At 39.8% G+C, this 16999-nt stretch overlaps 1 protein-coding gene across 2 annotated transcripts in view; it reads right to left on the bottom strand.

The window, feature by feature from the left end:
• sema4c (sema domain, immunoglobulin domain (Ig), transmembrane domain (TM) and short cytoplasmic domain, (semaphorin) 4C) overlaps positions 1-16999 on the bottom strand; it is a 211860-nt gene that overhangs the window by 20916 nt on the left and 173945 nt on the right. For both annotated transcript variants that reach the window (XM_041787078.1, XM_041787079.1), the window contains 4 exons: positions 15824-15975; positions 10174-10349; positions 5631-5775; positions 4889-5102 (listed from right to left, as the gene is read on the bottom strand). In XM_041787078.1, coding sequence (XP_041643012.1) covers positions 4889-5102; positions 5631-5775; positions 10174-10349; positions 15824-15975 — 687 coding nt within the window. The remainder of the gene's footprint in view (positions 1-4888; positions 5103-5630; positions 5776-10173; positions 10350-15823; positions 15976-16999) is intronic.

The following is a 16999-nucleotide window of genomic DNA, read 5'->3' as shown; positions in this document are numbered from 1 at the left end:
CCTCTGAAAATAAGCATGTGTGCTTCCAGCCAATTTGTTCAGCTGCTTTTTCTAAAAGTTTAGAGAAAGATATAAAAAAGTTTTCTTCCACAGCTACTGTATCATCTTTTTGCCTTTCTTAACATATGGCAGTGTCTTTTGTAAAGCTCTGACACTTGATTTTGGCTAATAGCACACTAATATAGGGAATCTCAAGCAGTTAATGAAGTTAATTTAGTATATCTGTATTCACACAGAAAAGTCAGGTCAAAGTGCAAGTCTGAAAATGGCGTTGTCCCTGAAAGTGGAACACCTAATTCAGAAGCTTTAATGAATGTTTCTAATAATAATGAATTCCTTTCCTGTCATAATAATAAAAGCTCTGCTGTTAAAAGTGGCTGTGAAGATGATCTGTAAGATTCTCTACAGGAAAAAATAACACCTAAACCAATGTCATGAATGCACTCCTACATGTATGACATGTAATTTCAGGCAGGTGGACTTTGAAATCTTCCTGGGTTAGTTGTTCAAAGGTGTGGATCTGATGGAGTAATGTAGAAATGGTGGATGAAGCACCAAAGTCTGTTATTATACATACACATACTACAGTTTGTGTCTTTATATCAGAGATACATGAAGTTTGACACAGTATGAGGGATGGGCAGAGAGAAACGTTCTTGCAAACAAATAATGAAGTCCAGAAGTTAACTTACACATGCATCATCCTGCTTGTAAGAGGTTAAAACTTGGCATAGCTACTACTAATTTCAGTAACTAACTGCCAGTTAAACACTTACTCTGAAGACCACTCAACAGTTACTCTGATGACCACTCAACAGTCACAGAGTTACTCTGATGACCTCTCAACAGCCATAGAGTTACTTTGATGACCACTCAACAGTCACAGAGTTACTCTGATGACCTCTCAACAGTCACAGAGTTACTCTGATGACCACTCAACAGTCACAGAGTTACTTTGATGACCTCTCAACAGTCACAGAGTTACTCTGAAGACCACTCAACAGTCACAGAATGACACCGATGAATGACTTCCTGATAGCATTAAGTAATTCAAATGTTTCCTACTCGTTCAATTTTAGAGTATCTTAATTTGCACTTGGACACTGATATGTTCCTTCTGACTATGCCAGTTTGGGTTATAACTAACAGTTAACCATTTGTCATATACCAAACTCAGTATGGATTAACTAGAAGTAAGGTACTCTTTTGTTGTTGTGTATGCCCTAGTACTATTTTTTGTACCTTACTGTACACCAAAACCATTACCATTGAAAATTCCATAACTATTTCCATTGTGAAAATGTATTACATGGCAGGAAGGAAAAATCTTAGGTAAATTTGATGCAAAAAATGTGTCTGTTGGTTTTCACACATGCAGCTAAGTCCTAAAATTAAGTAAGTTTTGGGAGTTTTGTCCACTTGTGTAAAGGGCTTTACAGTTCAAATATAGAAGGGCAAAAAATTTCATCAGCCTCAGTTTGTCAACTTCAGCAGCTGCACTAAAATGTCATGTCACCCTGTGACTGATAAAAGCAGAGAATAAAAGGAAAAACAACTCCTCCTCCTCCAAGAACTTAGAACAGCAGTACAGGACCGAGTCCAGCTTTAAAGGAAATATCGAAAGGTGACTTTAAAAGACTCTGGATGCTGTGCCTGGCCTTTAGAGATCTCAGGTAAAGGCAATATTGTCAGAGACATTTGAGGATGTTTTCAAGCCGTGTGTGGGGAGCTGCCGCTGGAGGAGGAGAAGAAGAGATCCTGTGCTGCTTTCATGTAGGGCATTGTGAACAAGTTTAGATCCCCTGTGATGAAAGGCGTTTCAGCCACAGCTGGTGGGGTGACCTTGATGTGTGTCAGTGTGCGTGTACCTTTGAAGGGAACTGTGCTTTGTGCAGACTTTCTATAAAGTAAGAACTGTCCCGGATAATGAGAACAGCTAATCTGGTGGATAATTGGAGGATTGAGAAAAGGGGAAACCTACACCTACAGAACATTGTTGTGGGTAACACCTACTCTTTCTGTTTTAACAAAAATGTAACACATTTTTTCCTGCAATTCAAGCAATCTGATCATTATCTATTCATTAAAGTAATCTGTTACTAGAACAATATTACTATGTACATTACACTTGGTGTGATGTGAACCATGTGGTCTTATCCTCAGAAGCGCAGTCTCATTATTTTACAGCAGTACCTCAAATTTAAAAGCTGGGATGGTTATCACATATGTTGTTTTACTAAGCTGGATGTCTGGATAATAACACCAACATGTGTAACAGTTGTCAAAAAGCATCTTCATCCAAAAAGTACTCCTACTTTTCTCAGTATTTAATGCAGTAATAAAATATGTTACATTTGATTGGCAGTAATTTTGTAATATAATGAATTATTTTCAAAGTAAAGTTACCCAACTCTGGTACAGACACACACAGACACACACGTAGAAGCTGGGAAAGCAGCCTGCATATCATCACACCCGTCTGTCGCCACGTCAGGGACCGGTGTAGACTAATCCCTCAATCCTGCAGCCTGGTTCTACTGAAAAACAATCTCGACAAGCGCTCCCTCTCTCTCTCTCTTTTCACATCAGCTGTCGCTATGCTGCAGCTAATAGCTAATCAAGCCCGCAGCCCAATTGGCACTATGAACGCCCGTCTGCCAGGGGCCCTGTTGAGTTTGTGCTGTGAAGCACGACAAGAGGGGATGACTGCACTTGGCTCAGGGAGTGTGAGCGTGTGCATCTCGCTGCGTGTGCATAAATCAATTTGTGAGTGTGTTTCTCGCATGTTTGTTCCCACGTGAGTGTTTGTTTGTCCATGTGTGTGTCCGGGTTGGCCTCGCCGCTTGCCAGCAGAGGAGCCCCGAGTCCGCTGTTGTCGCACTCACAGTCACAGTTGCCACAGTCACTCTGCTGCTGCAGTGATCTGAATGGTAAGAGCTGCACTCTCTTTCCATTCATGAGCTGAGCTGCATTCAGATTCACATTCGCTCAAATCCACTGTCAGATCTGTGCTGCTCAAGATTAGGGCTCTGGGAGGACCAGCTGACTTGAGATCAGAGCCAGAACAGGACACCTGCATATGGACCCGATGGCTACCGAGTAGAGATATTAATTAAGTCGCACATACGTGGGCGTTTTCTTTGATTCATGAAGATGGATCTCAGCATGCAAATCAGGCCCTTAATTGAAACCCAGCTGAAGTGTGGCCAGATGGCTGGTTGTTTTGTGCCACCGTTCCTAATGCCAGTACCTGTCCCTGTCTGCTGCCTTGGCCTGTACGCTCTCATCTCTTCAACAAACGCTCAGCGCTTGTCTCCTCAACAGCTGCACACACACAAACACCCACAATGGGGGAATATGATGAAAGACTGTGTACCCAGGAAATATTTTCACTGTCACTCTGCCGCAGGTGGGCAACATAACAGAAACACCGTGCACTGTATAATGCAATCCAATACAACAATCCTGCAAGCAGAATAGCTGCTTTAACACTGACCTGAAAGGTTTCATTTTAAACGTCTCTGTTTCACAACACCACATACTGTTGTCAACTTAAAGTGAGAGGATTAACCAGGCGTCCTTCACCAGCCGTTCTTGGGAAGAAATTTGTTCTCAAAAACCCTCCTACACAGTTTAAAAGAAGATTCTGACTTACACCAAAGTACTGATCTTAGGTAAGAACAAGATCTAAAAACACTCCAGAGCACTCTTACGCACATTTGATTGCTAATATGCCAGCACAAAATCAAATTATTGAATTATCATTAATAAAGCACATTTATGATACTAAAAAATGACATTAATACATGATCTAAATGTTGCCAGCTTTGATCTTGCTCCTGAAAGACTAAACTAAGTACCAAAGTAAATATCTTTAAATAAATGTTAAAAATAAAACACTTTTTCCACCATAAAGCCCTACCTTTACACATGGGTAGGCCTTTCTTAATTGCAATGGTCCATCATTTTAGAATCACTGTACAATAAAATTATAATTATTCTGAAAAATATAAATTAACTAATTTGAATTAACATACATCCTTATTACAGCATGATGCATGCCATTTCTGATGAAAGTGCTGTTTGTAACACTAAATAAACACAACTGTTGCTATAAATATATTTCAATCTCTCTTTTTGGTGTCATTTGGAGCAGCACAACATCCACTCAAGCACTATTGAAGTATTTCAAAGTATTAAGATTGCTTTAATGAATTACTTTGACTTGGATCTTACTGATATCTTCCTTCTTCTCCTCTCATTCCTGAGTGCCATCTGTGTTTGCACACTGTCCTGCAGTCTCATGCCCTCATATGGGCAGAAAAGGGGTGTTTCTTGATGCTACTTAGGGGTAATGTACACATGCTTCCAGCTAAAGAGCACCTGCAATTCATCAACATAGGAATACTGGTTCAAATAATTCAGCGGTTTAAGAACGAATCATAAAGCCCATGCAGGTTTGGTGTAGAAACTTCTTAAAAACAAACTTAAGCATAATCTTCAGGTCCATGGAATTGGAGTTTTAAGCAGTTTTGAAGCCAAAGTATTAAAGTTTAAGTTGAGGTTAAGAGATAAAATATTGATAAAGTGAAGTGTTATTGCTGAAAGAATTTTATTTTGCATTTGAAGTTTAAAGCTTTGCAAGCAACTCACAGTGTTAGTGTTTTCAAAAAGAGCCTTTAAACTAAAACTATGTTAGGCATCGAAGTGCAAGAAGGGTTGAAATATTCATGTAGGGTTCAGGTTTGAGGAGGCTGGAGATGGACAGAGAAACTAAATTCAGTGAATTCATCCTGCAGACTGATACCAGCCACAGTACGCTCACAAATAAACCGACCAATGACACTGCATTTGCAGCATTTACAAAAAAACATTACGTTGTTTGTACCTGTGCCAATGAAGAGCATGTTGTAAGCTCGCTGGTCCAAGCCGTTGACCCGATCCACCGCCAGCTTGGTGAAGTTAACACCCTTGGTGAGCAGCAGGGGGCGAGCCAGAGCTTTGTCGTCCATCAGCGGGTGCTTCTTGGCAAAGTTGAGTGTGGCGTCAGGCAGCTGCAGGGAGCTGTTGTAGCCGCTGTCCCTGTCAGTGTTGGTTATACACTGTAGAGGACAGAGGATGGAGAGGCACAAAGGGGTAAGAGCATGAGGGGAAATGCAGGGAGGAAAGAAACGAGGGTGAGGATGAAAGGAAGAGGGAGTAAAAGAAAGAGGAAGAGGAGGAAACTTCTTAACTGCAGCTGGGACAGGTTGGCATGGCTAGTTGGCTTTGAGATGACTGCCCTCGTTCCCTCCTCCCCCTTTCTCTCCTTTTCTCCATCTTTCTTTCAGTCTCCCGCTATTGCCACCACATCCCTTACTCTGCTCCCTTTCCTCTCGTCCTGGATCATTACGTTCTTGGCTTCTTGTGTCGTGCCAGCTTTTGCTCTTTTCCAATGCTACAGTAACCCACGCCTCCCATCTCTGCATCCCTCCCTCCCTCTTTCATTAAACCTCCTCTGCTCTCTCATTTTTTCTTGTTATGCACAAAAATATCTGCAAAACCCTTTCTCTTTTGTTTCCTGAATTCTATTGAAAAATAACCAAACATCATACATCTTATGTGGCACCAAAGAACGCTTGGTTTCTTACCGATCCAGGTCGTGGGCTGGGGACAGCGCCGGCGAAGCGTCCCCACCTTTGTGATGTCTCCCTGTACTCTTTGTAGGATCCTTCAAACACCTTCTTCACATCACCGATCTGGTACTGACACACCGCAGACACGTCCACGTCACCCCTGAAAAATGTAGGCAAGGTGAGAAATATGTGATGTCTGGAGGTAAAGAGTGACAGACGGATTACCTTTCATCTGCTTATGGAAACTGTGACTTTGCAGAAGTAAAACTCTCCTGTTAGGCAAGACTGACATGCAGAAAGAAGTGATACTAAACAAGCCGAACTCAGACAGATTTAGTAGAAAAGAGACATCTCTTGTTAAAAGGATGGAAAATAAACAAAGACATCTTTATTTATCTATTGTTAAGACTTCAGCATATGACAGCCTGAACTGTGCTTTATTGAGTGAACTAAAACAAATTGCTTTTCTGTGGTGAAGCAAAATGATGTAAAAATTGATGTTCATGTATTAAACTTCCTTGATGGGCCTTTAGAAATCAATCAGTTAGCGTCGTGACTGAAGAAATGCATTTAACTGAACTGTAAGACTGCAGTTGTGCAATATTAAACCCTGAGTGGATATAGAAGTGAGTATTGACACCATTCCTGCTCTCCTCATCTTACAAATGAATTTCAATTTATGGCTTATCCACTAATAGAAACTAATAGAAAAACATATTTTTAATTCAGCTCTCAAATTGAGTCAATAAAAAATAAAATCAAAGCCATATAGTCAGTACAGATCAGTACAATGTCTGAGCAAACAGACAATAAAGTCTTATCTTATTTTATCTCATCTCAGCTAAAACAATAACTTTTTACACCAAGATGTGAAGATCCGAACCCTGCTCCTGCATAGGATGGATTGTGGACAACATAAGCAAGAGCATTCTGCTTCCTGTACTTAAACGAAATTGCTGAATTATAGAGGTGTGATATGATCTCATGCCACAAGATCTGAAGAGATTGAAACGTCGCAAGATTTCTCGTTGATGTGAAAAATGTTGTGAAAGATCAACTTTCTACAAAGATGCTAATAGCAGCTTCCATGGTGTAATAATAATAATAATAATAATAATAATAATAATAATAATAAAATTTATTTATATAGCAAGGAATAGAAATTGCAAACAGTAAGATGTAAAATAAAAACAATTAAAATGTGTAGAGATTAATATTCATAATATGAAAATAAAAATTCTAGATAGTAAAAGATATTAATCATAATCATAATAATGATAATGGTCAGGTAAGACTGATATAGCTGCAAAAAGAGAACGACACGATAAATGTGGAAGATGTTAACAGCAGCTTCCACTATGTAGTCCGATATCGAACTGGAAATTGCAGCTGCCACTGTCTTGTACCATGCTGAAGTATGCTCATACCCCCTTGTGTCCGCTGATAGGCACTCACATGTTTCAAACAGACCTGGTCATGGATACGCCATCACATCTTTATATGGCAGAGTGACAGAGTGAAGGAATACATGGACAACATGGCAGTAACATTCTCATTTTAACTTATTTTGAGTCATTTTGGTCGAACACTCTGCAAGCACGCTGCCATTGATTAAAACAGCTGTAGTAAGGATTAGTCATATCTATTATATTTCACATGCACATTGTTTTTTCAGAAGGTGTTTGAGGAAGGAACTTAGGGAAAATTTGCAGTCTTCTTGTCATCATTTGTTGAAATTTTCATCCAGATTCGAGATAGTTTAAAATGTTTTTTTTAGAGCTGCAAACTGAGGGGAAGAGTCTTCCTTTTACATTCAGATCAGCACTGTTAATGCACAGCAGTTCCCTCGGTGTTAAGGTGAATATAAAAAACCAAAGGACAGCCCTGATTTCTTAGCAAGTTTAAAGCCTGCCTTTTCACTGAGATTATGGTTTGAACTCCCAGTCATCATTTACATAATGTCCAATTATCTTAATGTTATCTCTATCAAAGCCAGGGGGCTTTGAGGAATCCCCATCCAGTAACACAGAGAAAAAGGATTAAGCCTTTTTTTCGGAGACAGTAGGAACGCTGAATGAAGAAACAAAGCTTGAAGTTCAAAGCGGCTTCACTTTGCGATACGATATCTCATTGAAGAGCACAAAAGACTCACTTCAAAGGGCACTACACAGAGACGAGAAAGTCTTCAACTTTCCTCCCAAAGAAAACCTCCATGCCCTCGCTTATGAGCTTTGTTGATAAGTAACTCAGTGACACATTACAGTAATGCAGGAGTGCCAATCTTAATTCCACCAATAAAACCTCAATCACTTATCAAGCTTTTGTTGTGACCTGTCTTACTGCCCTAATTATCACTTTTAAATAAGCTTTCTTTATATTGACATCAAAATAAAAAGTTAAATGGTGGATGTTGACAGTTTGTCTTCCTTATCAGTCTCACTGATGTTTATTGGAGGGCCTTAAAAATAAGTTATTATATGATCAATTTTTGCTAAGAGGCAAACTTTTCAGCTTGTTGCACTTAAATTTGAAGTCGTAATATGTAATGACCTTATTATAAATACCCTGATTCAACAGATGACAGAAACATGGATGATTGAATGTTTTTAAAAAGCTTTGAGACTTATAATGTAAATGTGTCTCCGTCTTATTATTACAGTCTGCAGCAGACGGCCTAATTTAATCATCCCACTTCTGTTTAGCAAATGGGCTCACTAGCACTGGAAGCGTTAAGTCCATGTGACATTAAACCACTAGCAAAACCAATAAAACATATTCAAGCACTCTTCAGTTGTATCCACTGAAAATTACTCACATTACTGTCAATTAAAGGCCCAATTACACTGAAAATACCTTCTCACATCTAGTGCATAATTGGAGCTATCATATCAGAGTGTCTGGCTGACCCATGAATTAAATTAAAAGTATGTGACATGTTGGAAAAGGGGTTGTAGTGCCTCACCTAGACTAAATAACACCCACACATACTCTAAAACAAGTGGCAACATCCATGGTTGAAAACTCTAAATAGAGACGGATCTCTCATCGCAACAAGTGAGGCTGGACAGACGGCTGTGGAAACACAAGCAAGATTAGGGTTTACCAAGCCAAACCATGACTAACTGTCCTGACCAAACCAGACCATTTGGTGGAAATGAACCATACATGGGGGATGACTGCTTGTCTAAGTTTAGACAGTAGACAGGTTTTAATCTGTTCTAGGTTACATTCAAGGTTGGAACATTTTTTAGTGTTGCCTTTATAGAGATGATAAATCTTTAAAATACTGTGTTTTTGTTTGCAATCTTTAAAAATCGTTTACACTTATGATTGTTATTCAGAATGTAATATGATGAGATCTGTCATTTTGTTTATGTTATTGTTTTGCACTCTGAGGTATTTATGTACATTAAAAGTGTTATTTTTTGTTTCACAGATTTTAAAGATAAAATTCTATCACTGCTAATGCATGCAGTCTCCCTGGTTCTGGACTCTGTTCCTTATTTTTATTTCTGGGAGCTGACAACCCCAGCTGTGCTCCATTTACAGCTAAAATCGAGCCTGTGGCTTCTTTCCTGCATGACTCTCCCCCACTCTCTAGTCCCAGTTTCCAATCCTTTTCACCATCCTCCTCTATCAATAAAGGCATAAAAAGCCCTAAAATATATCTTTAAAAAAGACCGCATAAAAAAGCTACATAGCTTACCTTGCTTGTTAGCTTTAGCCTTAGCTATGTTAGCCGCATTAGAACGTTTTCACAGAGGATAAGGTTTTTCCTGTAAGCAGACTGTTTAGTCAGCCTTATTAGACATTTGTAATCAGGTTTTGAAGGTCAGGTTTTTGACTTTTTCATTTGGCATCCTAACCCTTACCTTAACACCTACCATAACTCTAATCCAAATTCATTTAAAGTATTAGCTTAGACTTCCATCCTGATAGAGATAGCGTCCCAGAGTAGTGGTCTGCAAGTGGGGGCATCTGAGAGCTGAGGTCTGCAGACGGTATCATCTGGAAACAGTCTTTATGGGCACACACTGTAAGGGAGGTGATTTCTTTTATAATGCTACTATTTTGGTTTTCTGAGGATATGAGTTATGCATAATTAAGTGCATGGTTGATAAGACTACAAACAAGCATAGTGGAGCTGTTTGTCAGCAAGTTTAAGACTCCTCACCTTCATTTTTTATGGTCCTAGGTTGACAGCAATTAAGTTTGAGACAGCATTTTTAATATGATGGCCACTAATGCCTGGCACCAAATGACAGCAACCTAATGTAAATGATGCAAAGTAAATGGATTGGCTAGATTCCATGTCTGTCATCGGGCAAATTTATCTTGCAAAGCTCCAGTCTGAAACAACAGTACCAAGTCTGAGAATGGACATGATCAATCCACGCCATTTAAGGAGAATGCGGCAGTAGCAAGACTGGGTTTTGTTGTTCTGGAAGCCGATAGCAACGGCTGCTGCCACTGTGGCATTTAGCTCAGATGCAGCTGAAATGAAACCAGATCAACAGTTTTATAACACATTACTCTGACAATGATTTCCCTGACTTACCACTGGGCATGAAAGATGCCGTAGAAGGTTGTTCCCTTCCAGTCCTGGCCCGGCAGCGTGAACACAGCCCTCAGATTGTTGAAGGAGACGTGGCGCTCGGGAAGGGAGCACACCAGCCGGGCTTTCTGGAAGGTAGTCCACTTCTTTTGCAGGGTCCTGGTACCACCCAGATCCCCCTGAAAAAGGACATATGAGGAATCATCAATAGCTGCTCTGGGTTATAGTAAAGTTTTATTCATGGAGTCCCCTTCCTAAGAATGTTTGATTTTTCCCAGTTTATTTAAGTAGTCTGATATTTCTGAGAGATTGCAGATAATGTTTGAAAGTTGAATAAGAGATGTTATTGGTTTTGATAGATATAAAAGTATGTCATCAACATATAAACTTATTTAAAGGTAGACTTGTTCAGCTGGAATTCCTGTTATGTTATTATTTTGACAGATGGATGGATGCAGTGAGAGGTTCAATGAAAATGGCTACCAGTTATGGATGGATTGGACTTCTTGTCTTGTGAGAAGGATAGGGAAGGGAAAGGATGAACTGTCCCCTTCCACTAAAACATACTTGGTTCACTGAGACTTTGAGTTTTCACTTAAGATTTCAGTGAGTAGATCTTAGTGTAAGATATGCCTGAGTGGAGTTTGCAATTTGAAAGCCAATTGTGGCTCAATTTGCAACTTCTGCACAAGTACACACACTGAGATTGGATTCACCACTGAAAAAGAAGAGTTCTTGTATGCAGTGCTTCAACTTTTTAATTAAATGTATTTGCATATTCGTATATTTTTCCAATCCACTTCATTCATGTAGCACATTTTAAAAACATTAATGTTTACCACAGTGCTGCACAGTGACTAAAAACACAGAAACAGATTTTTTGGAAGGAAAATGTTTCTTTTGAGAGTTTTAAAGGGGTAAACAGACTGATTTATGGACTTGCCACTTCACACAGAAGTTTAAAATGAGAAAAGATAAATAATTTTTTTGCTCTGTGAGATACCATAGTCACTTTTTGGTCCCCACTCTGCTGGGCAACTTGCTACAAAGTAGGCTCCTAAATAATGTAGCACCTCAGTTCTGCAATTCAAGTTATCAGTTATAAGTGTTACCTAAAACAAAACTACCTCCCTTTCCTTTTCCTTTTTGTTGCCACAATAAAGAGAATTGCTGAGGCATCTGCAGAGTTACTGGATGCAACTATTGACAATTTTGATAGTTGACTAGTTAGCAACTAATGAGACAGTTTGTCCACTATTAGGGTAGTAGATAGCACAATTACTCAATAGCTCTTATTGTGGTTATATGCCATGAAAAATTTAAATTCAAGCAATTTTTTTGTCTTAGCTTTATGTAACTTCTACTTTAACTTCTGTTGCCTTTCACTGCCCTCACCTTCACCTCCTGGATGCCAAATAACAACTTTGTAAATACAGTGTATATATGTAATCATGCCCTTGTTCCATGTGAGTAGCCTTACTGCACTTTTATGATGTTCAATACACCTCTTAAGGTACATTCAGGCTCTGAAATGTCCAATGCTTCTATTGAAATGCAGGATAACAGTAATGGTAATATTAGATACAGCAATAAGCGTTGCATTATACTTTATACATTGATGAAATCCGACCTACGGTATTCAGTGGGCTCAAAAGACCCCCGTCTGCCAGATATGTCTCACTGCTATTACCTCAGTAATTGCAGAAGCTGTAAAAAGCAATTAAAAAATGCAAATGTGCATATTACAGCAGTGAGAAATACACATTTTGCTTCTGTTGTGATGGCAATAACAGCACGATGGGCTAAATTATTCACTGCTCTGGTAGACATCATGTGTGAGCATCTGTGTCTACTTTCATTCAAAGAGCTTTATTGTTCATCACAGCGCAGACATTAAAGGGCACTTCTCATAAAACTGAGCATATATGGAGCACTTAATTATACACATGTCCTCAGAATGTTGAAAATCTGTCTCTGTTTGGCTTGGTTTAAAGGTTACTCAGATGATGTGGTTGCAGACGTAACTGTAACATGACACATAACGCCTTCTGAAGTTTTCAACTCAGAATGAACAGAGCAGATACAATGAGTCTAACTGAGTGACGCTCATCTCAACGGCAAGAAGAACCACTGACGTCAGGCCATAGTCACTATGGTATACCAAACCTAAGCATTAACCTAAAAAGAACATTTATTAAGCAATTTAATGTATTCAGACAGATCTTCGCTAGTTTATATCAGCACACAAGACATTGTGAAAACAGATATTTAGGTGCTTTTTCCTTCAAGCTATTTTTTGTGTTTGGCCTTTCTCTTTAATTTTCCTGATGTTAATATTGCTGTAAAGAAAAACATTTTGGATGTTTGTTATGGATAAATGCTGTACTTTTAGGCAGGTTAGGGCGAAAAATGAGGCAGAAGTAAGGAGTAGATGTTCTGGGTAAGCTGCCTAAGGGCACCACGGGGTGGGAAGGAGGATTGACACAACCCCAGTCATGCTCTGGATGTCCTTGCACGTTACAAAAAGCACAAGAAAATAATCTTCTGAAAAAAATAAAAACTCCATACCTTTAGGGCAGACAGAGTAGTGGATTTAGCAAGTAAGCATGGCCTCTGGCAGTGTTTCCCAAACTCTTTCTGGTGACCCACTTTTTTAAAGGCCATTACAACCCGACAACTCAGTTTTCTGTTCATTATTACTCAGCAAATCTGCCACAGCTGGTTGGTTGAGCTGATGACTGGTGCTAGCTTGGATAATATTAATTCCAGACTAAACCTGCTCCTGACCTGGTGCTTTCTGTTTTACAAGCCTGAACGAAGCCACTTTACCTCCCTCACAAAGGCTTTCTTCACAGCCCTGGGCCTTCAGTGGCTGTCTGGTCTGGAACAATGTGTTTCTGTTTCAGTAGCCAAGCATCAGTAACTGACTCTGGCTGTTTTGCCATACAGTGGCTGGTAGAGCCTTGTATTGCTTTTTTTTATGGTGGAGAGGATAAGTGTTATAGGGTGAAGCCCCTGAAGGTGGCTGTAATGTGTACTGCAGAAATAAATGTCATGAAATTCTGTAGTGAAGAAATTCTGATAATAAGGCAAAAAGGAGCACACTCAAAAGATCCATCTTGTTAAGGTGCACAATCAAAGACGACTTACAGGAAAACTGAAGGGTGAGCACTCGGAAACACTTAAGAAAGCTCCTTAAGTGCTTTTTGTTTCTTTTGTACTGCCTTACTCAGAATTAAAAGAACCTGAAATGACGTTTTCGAGTGCTAACCCTTCAGTTTTCTTGTTAGAAATTCTGAAAACTCACTGGCAACCTAAATGAAATCTCCCGCAACCCAACTGTGGGTCCCAACTCAGACTCTCGGAATGAGTGGCTTAGGGCAGTGGTTCTAAACGTGGGAAGGGGGACACTGTGAGGGGGTCGCCAGATGCCTTCCAAAAAACAAAGATTTTAAATTGTATTTTTTACCCATTTTTATAAAAATGTGTGCATATGATTAGTTAAAAGCAAAATAAAAACCTGGTGATTTGGTGAGATTTATGCTGAAATTAAAGTTATGTTTAAGAAATCCTCAAGATCTAAGTCTGCACATGACTAATCTTGAATGTGCATGGCTGTGTTTAATTATGCTTAAACCAACCCCAGGTACAGTGGGGGCCCCTCCATGTCTCTGACACCTTTATTTTAGGGCTCTTAGGCTGAAAAGTTTGAGAACTCCTGGCCTAAGGTGCCACAAAGGTGAGTAGTAGAATTGCCGTAAGCCCCTGGTCGTGCTGTGGATGTCCCAAAGGCCGAAAATTCCCGTTGGCGTATGGGGAGAAAAGGCCAGGACTAAAGAGATACCTTCAAGCTTGACCTTTGCTGCTGAGCGACACACGTGCACCCTACGTGTCTAAAACATATGCATAGGACTGTCATTTCTTGGATTCTACAATCTTAGACATTTATTTTATGCTGAATCAGAAAACATCAACTGTAAAACTTCATAGTGATACACTGTTATACATAATCATTCAGTCATCTCTGCCTGTAGGCTAGTTGTGCTGGTAAAAGCTCTTCTTTTTCATAATTCTCCTTATTCCCTGAAGCTGCAAAAGTTAAGTGACGATGAGTAAATTGTAAAGGCCAACTTTAATGTGAGCTTAATATGCAATATGGTCTTTTATAGCTTTGTTTATAACTCAGCGGCCTTTCCAGCAAAGGATGGGGTGCTTAAAAATGTTGGGGATAAATTAAGAGTATACCCACTTCTCTTAGCACCACTACACCACTGCTGAGAGGGATTTATGCAGGAGAGCTTGAACTCTTACGCAAAAGTAAGGTGAAACAGCAAGTACTTCACCAATCATACTTGCACAGAGATTTTGGGAGTGAGTGGGGGTCTGCCAAGCCATCCTAGAGCAGATTTTACTGCCTCATCTTTCATGATTTTGAAGCTTAATTTTATCACTAAGGGATGATTTTCATGACTGAAATTTGGCCTGGTGGTTGACCTGTCATACAACAAACCCAAGATAAAGATTTTTTATCACTTTACATGGACTTTGAGTTTCAAAAACAAGACTTTCACTACATTTACAAACAGTTTACTCTTAATCCCTACCGGCTCACTGCACACAAGTGAGACAGGCCTCCGGAGCAGTCGAGAAGCAGTCAAACAGCACCATAAATAAAGTCCCTTGCAAATAAAGTATATTCAAGTTATCAAATAGTATAAGTGAAGGTCACAGCTCCTCTGAAATGTGACTGCAACTTCTGACAGGAATATCCAAAAAAGAGGTAAGAGTCTGGCTGACTGGTCTGAGGTTTATGTTAATGAGTAGAAATATTGCCCCAGATCTGTCAGTTACAATGTAGCCATGAATACGGCACGGTAATATTTCAGGAGGGAGTAAGGTGTGCTACCATGCTGATTAGGAAACATTCAAAATGTCTAGTTGACCAATCAGATTGCGTGGGTGGAACTAACTGGTATAAACTGTGGTTTTGGTAACAGTAAATCAAGGTGAAATGTGGCTTAGAAGGATAATTTATAAAGGAAGTAGGCCAGCTTGTTTGCAGCGGTGCACTCCATCCTGGATTTAAAGGGCAGGGCTAAGTGTTGGTATAGCTTGTTTCTGTGCTGCAGGCGTTAATATTTGGCATTTTATCCCTTGCCTGCAAACCCAACAAATGCAAAAAAAAAAGGAGCAGAGAAATGCTGCATCTAAGCTTGGAAGAAAGCGCCATTCACACTTGCTTTCAATTCAACGCCAGTCTATTTAAAGTGTGATTTATTAGCCTTACAGTTTTTGTTTTACATATATAGCTGTAAAACAACTCTGCAGATTACCTCCTTTTATGGGCATCTCTTGTTGAAGTCTACAAGCTCCAACTGCTTTCTCACATAAGCATTAAATGTTCAGTAACAGCTGCCAAAACAGCTGGAGAAAACAGGAAAACATCTGGCTTCAAGCCATGCATGCATAAAAATATGACTGTGCAGTCAAAACTTGGTAAATTTGTCCCTGTGCACTTTTAAGTAGTCACATGCAAAATGATTACTGGTTGGATAAGTTTTAAGTGGAATTTCTCATTAAAACACATCAATAAGAAAGACAGGAAGTTTAAGTAGATATATACCTAGGCTGTGTTTGAAAAGTGAAGTATTACCTTGCAGACACGAGCCACTCGGGCTACAGTGAGCTCCGTGTCACACTCCAGCTCCAACGCTCGCTCGCTGAAGAAGAAGTAGATCTTGTCGTCATCCCCTTCAATGCTACCGCTGCTCTCCCTCACCAGGGCTGAACCCACAAAGTCCGGCTCTGCACAAACACACAGCAGAGTTTTATCAGCAAGTGTATTTACAGTCAATAGTAAAGACGTACATCACAAATACAAATAGACAGCCTCTGCCTGCAGCTGCCTGTGGACTGAATCGCACCACACATACAAAAACACACAAGCCTGACACCTCCATCTCATTCCCTGCTGCCCATTCTCACCTCACCATCTATTTTCTATCATCACTCTCTCCTTGGCCTCATCTCTCCTCCAGTCATGTCTCGCTCTCTGTCTCCCCAGCGCTCCCTATTAGCGGCCCATTTTGTGTTCCTCACTTCCACCAATCTTCCCCCTTTCTTTCTCAGACTCTCCACGCTCAGTTCTCATTAGGTCATGAATGATATGTTTTTTTATGAAGGCAAATACAGAATATTTCCACTCAGACTGTTCAGGGCTCTCATTTCAACCATTTTCAAGTACAAGATACATTTTTTAACAATCACAAGAATACAATTTCCCCCTGATGGACTGTTACTTTCAGCATGACGGCGTCTGAAGCAGCAATTTAAACCATCACAGGACACTACAAAGTGCCCAAACTTAGGCAAATTGACATTTTTGGCTGCCTGGAAGCTGTTAAAACTCAGATGAGGCTATTAGATTCATCTATCAGGGTGTTTGGTATCAGCATGAATAATAATCAGACATGTAAGGTCCGAGACTCAGCCTCATCTGTATGTTCCTCCGTCCTCCTCCTCCATTCTCCATTCCCCTCACCTCTCGCTCTATCTTCTGTCACTAATCCTAATGTCTGTTCTTTCATCAACTGTTTTCCTGGTGACTTCATCTTCCCTCCAATTGGCTCGCTTTGCACCTTGAAGAGATAACAATCCTTGGCTAAGGCCAAGGCCTGTGCTTCATTTCCTGAAACTCATCACTTTTAATTTTGACTGTTCCTGGCTCTTAATATTTAATGAAAATTGGTTAAAAAGTCACTGGCATTATCAACCTCTAATCTTATTTTAATAGATATGAATTATCTACAAGGTCACAGATTTTTTTTTA

This window comes from Cheilinus undulatus, linkage group 5, assembly GCF_018320785.1.
Source record: "Cheilinus undulatus linkage group 5, ASM1832078v1, whole genome shotgun sequence".
NCBI lineage: Eukaryota > Metazoa > Chordata > Actinopteri > Labriformes > Labridae > Cheilinus > Cheilinus undulatus.
Note: the sequence above shows the minus strand (reverse complement) of the source record. Positions and strands in the feature narration are given on the sequence as shown.